This window comes from Aulonocara sp. 'chitande type north' Nkhata Bay, linkage group LG14 (genome assembly GCF_057382095.1).
Source record: "Aulonocara sp. 'chitande type north' Nkhata Bay isolate Kocher_YH1m ecotype deep benthic linkage group LG14, A_spYH_male_GT1.1, whole genome shotgun sequence".
NCBI lineage: Eukaryota > Metazoa > Chordata > Actinopteri > Cichliformes > Cichlidae > Aulonocara > Aulonocara sp. 'chitande type north' Nkhata Bay.
The window spans coordinates 2008610-2019079 of record NC_141357.1 but is presented as its reverse complement, the minus strand read 5'-3'; the positions used below and the strand labels follow the sequence as shown (position 1 = coordinate 2019079).

Genomic DNA, 10470 nt, shown 5'->3' with positions numbered 1-10470 from the left:
GCAGTAGACGTGCTCGGTGTGAGGTCTCGCAGCAAGCTATCAAATACGGCGCATTTCTCGGCTTTAAAAAAAAACCGCTATGCGTCGCCAGGTGTTTCATCGGATTCGAGGTGTTACCTCCTTTGACAGTATCACAGTATCACCTTAAAGCACTTGTTGCTGCTGAGTTTGCATATTTTGCTGTGAAGTACAGCCAGACTTTTGACCGCTTCGCCTTGGGCATTTTTAATCTGTAGCTCTGCTCTAAAAGAACGTACGTACCTGGCCCCGCCTACTATCCTCGGACACGTAAAATGATGGGCTAGAAGTGTATCACAGCTCAGGAAAAAAAAGCACCGAAATAAAGCACCGAAATGTGCGCTGCTTTTCGGTCTGGTTACTACCGTTTATGTCAGAACCGGTACCCATCCCTACTCATGAGACTGCTTTTGCTGCACTGTGGTATGAGGTGCTAACCTGTTGACAATGTTGGGAAGGTTACTTTTAAAATGTATTCCATTACACATTACAGAAGTAACGTATTCTGAATACGTTACAACTACATGAATGTACTATTGCTGTGTGATTTATTACTATTACTGAAGGTTACTCGCCATACCAATACCAACTAGATGTTTAAATCTTAATATAAATGAGTAACAGTAGGTGGACATTAGGTAAGGCTGCACTTTTTGCAGCGATCTCGTATAGAAAACTATTCCTCGCGTATATACAACAGGTCCGCGGCTCCGAACCGTAGTAAAGGGACCTCTGGCTAATACGTCGGGTTCGCGTCGGGCTCGTAGCTGAAAAGTATGCCGTTATTTTTGTGCCACTATTCTGACGCATGTAAAAAAAATTCGAGTGCGCGTAAAAAATTTTTGCAGGTGCAAGTGTTGCATTTTGAGGAGAAATTTATTATGAGCGAAGAAAAGCTAAATTTGAGTGAAAAAAACTCATTGCTGCGTGCAAAAAATGTATTTCAGTGTTTGCTATTATCCACACACACACACAGCAGCCCCTCTCGCTCAATTTTTCATTCTGGGATATTGCATTTTGTCATTTTGAGCTGAGACCAGCCAATCAGATTTTTTTGCATCCAAGTCTGTGATTGGCTGGTTTTGTGGCACAAATATAACGGTGTAGAGAAAGAGTTGAACGCGCACGGACAGAAATGTTGTGAGCGCGAGCAACACATTGCGAGCGAACGCAAATGTAAAAACTGAGCGAGAGGGGCTGCTGTGTGTGTGTGTGGATAACAACAAACACTGAAATACATTTTTTAGCAATGAATTTTGTTCACTCAAATTCAGCTTTTCTTCGCTCAAAATAAATTTCTCCTCAAAATACAACACTTGCACCTGCATTTTTTTTTTACGTGCGCTCAGAATGGCGGCACAAAAATAACGCCATAGAAAACTAGCTTTACTTTGTTGTCTGGGTCAACTTTGCTAGCGAGAGACAGAGAGAGGCATTGAAAGGCTGCTCCAACAAAACTAATTGTTTCAGAGGAAAACACGAACACGGTGTACAGTCGAGTCTTAATAGCTTACTTACAGCTGGGCTCGTCAGGCACTCTTCTTGGCTGCAGTGGTTATTATTATATTTACATGCTTCCAGCTCCCGTTTCTGCTCCGTGACAGCTCGTACTTTTCCTTTTTCTCCCTCCTCGCTCACAGACACATAACAGGTATGGCAGTCCATTCTCCCTGCAGCACGGACTACACTGCCCATGAGGCTACATTCTTTAGGGCTATGCCTGTAACACTCTGCCTTTTGCCTTCATATTAAATCATTTGTGCATAATAATTTTTAAAAATATTTCTTCACTCACTGCCGTAAGTAGTGGTGACATGGGCCGCGAGATTGAGACACAGGCGTTAGAGCTTCTTATTGTGTGTTTTGTTTGGGTTTCCACCGGGTGTTCTGGGAATCCATCCTACCTGACAAACCATCCTGTTTCTGCGAAATTAAGTGCCAAACCATACCTTTGTGAATGTTACCTACAAGCATACTTTAACGGGTAAAATGAAGCGGCAAACCATTCAGGCTTTATGAATATGAGCTACAAGCACACTCTGATGGGCAAAGTTAAGTGGCAGTGCTGGAATTACTCTGTGACAGCAGAAATGTGCATAAACTACCTACTTACAGTAGGACGTTTTGCCAAAGTAGGATGGTTTATCAGAACTGCGTGGAATTAACAAAAATAGATTGGGGGCAGCCTAACATATGAAACAGGAAAAGACCGCCATGTAATCCACTTATTTCAACAAAGTAACTGTATTCGGAATACCACCTTTTTAAATGGTAACTGTAACAGATTACAGTTACTCATATTTTGTATTTTAAATGCATAATGTCGGTACATGTATTCTGTTACTCCCCAACACTGCAGGACATACCTGCTGCAGCCGCACATATTACAGATGACACTGTAAACACTAGACTGTGCACCACAAACCTCATTGCACAGGTATCATTAGGTACAGATGGTGAATATGAAAGTACTCTTGGGACTTCTTTGAACCTCTTTGAATGAGGTTTAGGAAGGTGATAAGCACATGTTGTAATGTGGACTGTGGTAGCTAAACTAATACATACAGTCTGGTACAAATGTATTCGGACGATGACACAATGTTTGGAATTTGCCTCTGTACACCATCACGGTGGATTTTAAATCAAACAAACAGGATGTGATTAAAGTGAAGACCTTTAGGTTTAGTTCAGATGGTTTAACAAACAATCTGAAGCATTACATTTATTCAGGAATTATAGACATTTTTATACATAAACCCACAATTTTATAAGCTCAGATGTATTCAGTCAATCGATCAACAAACAAATTAATGTTTAGCTGAGACATTTTCCCTTCATTTTTCCATTCAAGCAGAATGACCTGAAAGACAATAAAAGACAACTGAAGTGGATAATTCGAAATTTTCGTCCTTGTTAAAAAAATAAAAACAAGACAAGACAAAACATCTTGAGGAGTTAGATCTATCATTATATTCATGGATGGAAAAACAACGTCTTTTTTCCCATTAATATTGATGATTTAGTTTACTTTATGTACAGTTTGATGTTCTATAATGCTCTGCCATATAGTTTGCTATAAATGCCCTTTTATTGTCATCATCTCATGCTGCTGCAACTAAAGATTGTTGAAATCTGAAAAAAAACAAGATTAAAACTGGGCAAATTAATAAATGAGACAACTGAGCTAAAACCTGTTAATGTACATCCTCAATGAGCGATGCAGTTCTTTGCAAGCCCGCTGCTATCCCTAATATTAGTCTGCCTGCTGTTCACTATTGTACCACACACTTTTTGCATTGTCTGTTGGTTTTGTTCCTTCTTGAGTTGCTCGATTATGTGTTATCTGCCTGTCTGATGCAGTATTTGTGTTAGATTGGATGTTATTTGTGAAGTGTGTTTTCACATGGTTTGTTTGGTGGGTGTGTTGACATGTTTAAGGATGTGTGCAGCTTAACTTTTAACTTTTATATTTCTTTTTAGCCTTTGCCATATTTTCTCATGAGGCTTGGCTGTTTGGCAGGCCACCATGGTAAATAACCGTGTGCTCTTAATAACTTGCCTCGTTAAATGATTAACATAAATGATGTGTTCTCACATGGTTTGTTTGGTGTGACTGTATGTAGAAAAGGACGTGTTGAGATGCATACGGATGTGTGCTGCTGATCTTTGAACCTTTTATATTTCTTTTTAGCCTTTGCCATATTTTCTCAATAGGCTTGGCTGTTTGGCAGGCCACCATGGTAAATAGCCGTGTGCTCTTAATAACTTGCCTGGTTAAATAATTATAATAGGCAAAGGTACAATAACCTTATTGAACTTCCTTTGCAAGCACATGGTTAATGATTGCAGTTCTGAAGTGTCAAGCAGCATTCATGTATATGGATAAGGACTGTGTAGAATAAAAGATGAAATTTGTCATTTAATATTTAATGTTACACTGTATATAGAATCATCCAGAAGGATGCAGTATTTTCATAGGAGTGTTATCATTGTTATAGGTACCAACTAGGACATGTAGAGACCATACTGAAAGCAATAATTAAACTTTTTTTGTGTTTTTGGACATAAAGAAATACCCAAGATATTAAGAGAACTTTATTAATAATTTCAAAACCCAAAATAAACCTATCTGAGAGATTGCAAAAACTTTAGGAGTAGACAAATCAATAATCTGGTACATTCTTAAAAAGAAAGAATGCATTGGGCAGCTCAGCAACACCAAAAGACCTGAAAGACCATGAAATAATACTGAAGTGAATCATTCTAAATTTCTTCCTTTTTTAAGAAAAAAAACTTGAGGCCTTACGTCTATCATTGCCAGAGCCTACGATCAGGAGATGTATTCATGAATGAAAATACAACAAGATCAGGAAAACCAGATTTGAGTTTTCCGATAAAGATCTAAAAGAATCTGGCGAGAATCTGAAAACAAAAGAACCTAGTTGGTCGCAGCAGATGGCCCCGCCCCTCCCTGAGCCTGGTTCTGCCGGAGGTTTCTTCCTGTTAAAAGGGAGTTTTTCCTTCCCACTGTCGTCAAAGTGCTGCTCATAGGGGGTCACATGATTGTTGGGTTTTTCTCTGTATCTATGAAGTGCCTTGAGGCGACTTTTGTTGTGATTTGACGCTATATAAATAACATTGAATTGAATTGACGATGAAACCAGGATAGCTTTCCTTTTCCAGAATGACTGGAAGCTCATGATCCAAAATATACCATATCATTTGTCTAACATAGCAGAAGCAGTATAATGGCATGGGTATGGGCGTCATGTTCATTAGTGTCAGCTGTGTTCACTGTGTGTTTACACTTCCATCATTACCCTTCTGTGTATTTAAGTCCTCTGTTTCTTTTTGTTCATTGTCAGGTTGTCTGTTTTCCCTTGTCTCATGTTTCTTAGAACAAATGAGATTCCTGATGTTGACTGAAGTGTCAAGCAGCATTCATTTATGTAGATAGGCATTGTGAAACAAAAACAAAATATCCAAGATATTAAGGGTACAGAAATAATAATTTAATAAAAACCCTGTAAAACTGTCATTTTTACACTTTTGTTGTTTTCTTTTTATTTCTTGCTGATGTGCACAGAGTTTAAGCAATGTTAAAAAACAGAAATCCCAATCCAGAAAGGTCATGGGAGAGTTCACTGATGTTGGCACATGATGCAGCATGTTGGTACGTCATTGTTCATTGTACAGTTACAAAGTTATCAGTTCAAACATGATTTCACAACAAGGACTCAAGGTGACATTAGAGTTGGTTCAATGGATAACTTTGTTTGCTTTTTCAAGCCAAGATCAATAAAGTCTGTATGTAAACACTGATCAGTGGAATAAAACATGGGGAGTGAGCATCATCATCAGTGAAGTCGAACTCCTAACAGCCATGATGACAATGATGCCCTCGCTCCTCTCTGCAGCCCTGTTGCTCTCACTGATTCCTTGGACTTTGACTGAAGGTAAGTTTCATAACAATAAGTGTAATTTTTATTAGAATGACTGTCATTATCATTTAATATCTATTTTTAACCTTTTGTCTGTGGCTCATTTAGCACCGCCAATGATTCCCATTGCTATAATGGTGAAGAACACCTTACAAAACAAACCTCTACAAACCTACAAGACTGAAGTGATTAGTGGGGGGATCCTGCTGGGTGTGATGAAGAGACTCAATAACTCCGATGCAGGCTTCATGTGAGATAACAGCATCAGTTGGAACCTCAGTCTTTTAATTTACATGCAGAAATTTATGTTGACACAAGAATTTTAATAATCTTATAACTGCTAGGATGTTTTAAAGGACATGTAATCTCCATTGAGCAACTATGGCTAACATACATCTATGAAATCTGGTGCATACATCTAATATACTAAGATATGCACAGAACATCATGGAACCATGCCTTAATCCCAATATGACGCTCACCATATTTTGAATGAAATTTGCAGCTTTTCATTTTGCACTGAAGGACTGTCTGTGGCAGCTTTGCAACTGTTTAACTCCTCTCCTCGTGTCAGTATGTTGTTATCAACTGTCACATCATTACTGAGTTTAGTTACAGATTCCACAGAACACATCGTCACAGAAGGCAGTAAAATACTAGTATGCAGTACATCATTTAAAAAAAAAAAAGAAATGGTATCTGTTATGACAGTTGCTAATCCTGTTGTCAGATTTATCCACATTTACAATTTATAGCTTAAGCCTGTTTCAATACATCCCCTTTCCAATAAAACGTAGACTACAACAGATGAGGCAGGGTGTACATTAGGGTGTTGCTGCCATTTAATTGACAGTCCAACCCAGTATCACAGGAAAGAGTGTAACAGAGACGCCAGTCCACTGTGTCCATTTCACGCTTTGCCTCTCCACAGACATGCACGTAGCTCCAGTACATTGCAGTAAGCTTCAGTACCAGAAGAGGGTGATAGTTTATTTCAAGCCAACACCAAAATAATCATGGGAAAGTGTTTAAACACACATGTAAATACATATCATCCACGTAGCATAATTGTTTCTAACATCACCCTGGAAAGGACTTCATACCTTCTTCGGTAACGAGCACTTTATGGCTTTAGATACATTATCTCCTCCTGCTGGTATTTCAGCTTTTGCATGTGCATCTATTTCAGACTCTGGAGAGAAAAAGTGTGAAATGGACACATTGGACCTGTGTGTCCGTTACATGCCCCGAAAAGGCCTTCAGCTTCTGAGTCAGATCCATGCCTTACTCTCCTCTACTCCAATCTGCTCACCGAATAATTTCATCATCATCATCATCGTTTATTTATATAGTACTTTAAAAACACACCTGATAGACCAAAGTGCTGTACAAAACAAATATAAATATAGTAATAAAATAGCAAAAACCAAACATAGCAATAAAAGAAATAAAAATGTCAGTGACCCACACAGTAAAAGCCAGGGAATAAAAATAGGTTTTTAATCTGGACTTGAAATTAATTGTATTTTTAAAATCTATGATAGCCAATTGCCAAACACGTAGCTTTAAAAAACACCACTTTGGTGACATAAGGATCTTCTGTATAGTCTATGCTGTAAGTATTTGAGATTATCTGGACATCAATTGTCTACCCAAATTAACCAATCGGATATACACTTTCTTTGAAGTTAGAGTGACCCGTAGCAGCCATACTAATTATACTGAGCTGATGTAGTTGCAGAGCCATAACTCAGCACTGAGAGGAGGTCTTGGTGATGTTTGGGACAGGAAGGCTGCTGTTTGTTTTCAAAACTGATGGTCAGTGTTTTGTCTTTGGCCGTTTCTAACTTTAAGTGGCTGTTTATACTCTTATACATGATGACTTTCATCGTCATGTTACACATACATAACACCAAACCAAGATCGTTCCCTCACCCGAACCACGTTAGTCCAAACAAGAAAGAAGAAATGCAAACACAGCTGCCACGTAACAGGAAATTTGCTGAGGAAGTGAGCTCAAATACTGAGCCTGACTGCTGTTGTTGATCATTTACAAGGTCTTTTCTTTCTCACAGATTCACCTACAGTGACAATGATAACTATGGGCCATATCTGGAGAGTGTGAATGGCGTGGCTGGGAATAATGAAGCTCGTACCTACTGGCAGCTGCTGGCCAATGTCACAAACAGTGAATTCAAACCAACCGAAGTTGGTAAGCTCACTGTAAAATGTTCCATCACATTTCTTGTTGTATTCAACTTATCATACTTTATTGATACATCTATTGAATATTTCTAATACTGAACTGTTTGCAGGTATCGGCTGTATCATTCCCAGCCCATATCAGCAAATTATCCTGAACTTTACAGTGTGGTAAATATTCATCAGTCTGAATGCAACAGAATGACTTCAAAGGCTAATCCTGGAAGTGACTGCAGAGGAATTGATTTCATAGATCAGTAACATGTAGCTGTTTGTTGCTGAGTGACAATAAATTTGAATAAAGCATCATTACAAGTGTTGGTGTTGTTAGTCTGCAAGAGGCATACAGCATTACTGACACGGCAACACCTGACATCTTTGAATTTATCATCATCACTTACAACAATTATATGTATGCAACAAAGTTATACAGATGTGCTGAAGGCAGCAACCTGAAAAAAATGCAATATATGTTCTCAAGAACAGATCCTGGCAGAGAAAAGAAACAAAAGATGCTTTCTGCTTGATTTGGGTGAATGATGTGTCCATGATCGAGTCCATGATGTCTGCTAATTATGACCCAGTGTCGTCACTGAGACGATGCCAGGGCTTTTGCATTTTATTTTAAAACTAAAGAACCACTATATAATTACAGTCTTCTCCCATACGTCCACGAATAACAATAACAATTTTTAACTTTGTTACATTTGAACTTAACAAAAAGTGACACTTCAGTGTCATTTAGCAATAACTATTTCATATTCATACACACAACAAAAACAGCAACATTTTCTTAAATTCAATGTGGTTTCCAGATGTGACAAATAATATTTACGTGATGAAATCAATTAAATGATCATTTATCATTACTGGAACCTCAGTCCAGTCCTCTATAATCCAGACAAGTCCCATCTTAAACCTTCTACCCGTACGAAAACTGAAACTGAGACAAGACTTCTTTATTCTTTCATGTCTTATAAAACCATTTCATGTTACTCCTCCCGCAACCCTGGTAAGGATAACCAGAAGAGACTGGATGCATATTTCATACTAGTATTTACTTCTCCAAGTTCCCACTTGTGCATTATGTGTTGCTTTGTAAATTCTTGTGATGTCTCAAGCTGAAGTTTTACTGCTGCCATCAGTGTTTTGAAACAGGATGTAATAAGTGAAGAGTCAATGTGCTTGAGAAATTTGGAGACGTTTTCTTACTTTAATGAGATGATAATAGACAAAATGAACATGTTCAGACTTGAAATTAGCATCTGACATAATTTAAGCACAAGCAAACACACAGACGTGATAGGAAAGTGCAGTTTGTTACACAGTGTGTCTGTGAACTAAAATAGCAAAGCCCAATATTTATGTACTGACACCAACTATGGCTGTTTGGCAGCTTAAGTTGAAATTTATTTTTAATTTAACCACTGATGACTTTTTCAGCACTGTTTTTTTTTTTTTAAAAGTTTGTTTCGAACATTCAGGTAAAAAAAACAGTCTGAATGATTTTTAATGACCTTCAGTCTTCCGGATGTTTCTGAAATGATGCCTCTCTCAGTGGGTCAACAGAACATCTGGCACAGGACAGCTGTGATGAAAGAAAGGGAGGAGGTTTTCCCAAACCTCTGGATCCAGGAAACCCAGTTTGGTCCTGATGGTCTCCCTCACTAGTTTCCCCCCAGGGTGGACGTAGCTGTTGATAATATTGTGGACTCTATTATTAAATGAAAAGAATAAATTACACTTCTATGAAACCTTCTGCTGTGTTTTTAATTTAAAGTTTCCATGTTAGCAGGCTGTAGAGTGCTCTGTAAGTGTAATGGATCTAAAACTGTTTAAATCTTCAGTTTTATATCATCCTCAGTCTTATTTTAAAATCCTAAAGGACAACATTACATTTCTGATATTAACAGTAACTCTGGGCCTCTGTGGAGTGTGCAGCTGATGTCATATCTGTCTAAAAAGGATAAAAAAACAACTAAGGAGTGCTGCATCACTCAAAAATACAGACTATTAGAGTAACGGGTGTATGGCACTGCTAACTAGCTAGCAAAACAAGCCTCTAACACACAGTGTGTATGCTAATGGCTAATCTAGGAAACTAATTAACAACAGAGGGATTTCAGATATTGTAGAATTATAAGATGATAAACTGTGTGTCTTTTTAATAATAGTGATGTGGTTGTATTTACCTTAATTTAGTGAGTCGTCAGTAAAACCATCAGCAGATAAACTGGAGCAGCCTGGCTACGTAAGAAGTGTAGGGGGGGCGTGTTCGCGGTCACATCCAGTGAAGGTACTCAACTAGTGATGGGATTTCCGGCTCCTTTTACAGAACCGGCTCTTTCGGCTCCGAACCGACTCTTCAGGTTGTTTTGTTGCTTTAATTAATTTATTATTAACAATAATATAAAATTACGCACAAAAGGAATTACTAATGTAAAAAAAAGTTGTTTTATTTATATATGTTTATATATAATTATAAATATATACAGTGGGGCAAAAAAGTATTTAGTCAGCCACCGATTGTGCAAGTTCCCCCACTTAAAATGATGACAGAGGTCAGTAATTTGCACCAGAGGTACACTTCAACTGTGAGAGACAGAATGTGAAAGAAAAATCCATGAATCCACATGGTAGGATTTGTAAAGAATTTATTGGTAAATCAGGGTGGAAAACAAGTATTTGGTCACCTCAAACAAGGAAAATCTCTGGCTCTCACAGACCTGTAACGTCTTCTGTAAGAAGCTTTTCTGTCCCCCACTCGTTACCTGTATGAATGGCACCTGTTTGAACTCATCATCTGTAT

At 38.1% G+C, this 10470-nt stretch overlaps 1 protein-coding gene across 1 annotated transcript; it reads left to right on the top strand.

The window, feature by feature from the left end:
* Positions 1-5336: 5336 nt before the first annotated feature.
* LOC147313852 (cobalamin binding intrinsic factor-like) lies at positions 5337-7970 on the top strand. The gene is made up of 4 exons (XM_086260553.1): positions 5337-5474; positions 5568-5709; positions 7535-7671; positions 7775-7970. Exons 1-4 carry the CDS (start codon positions 5402-5404, stop codon positions 7834-7836), a joined length of 414 nt encoding a protein of 137 aa, XP_086116679.1. The 5' UTR covers positions 5337-5401; the 3' UTR covers positions 7837-7970.
* Positions 7971-10470: the final 2500 nt, after the last annotated feature.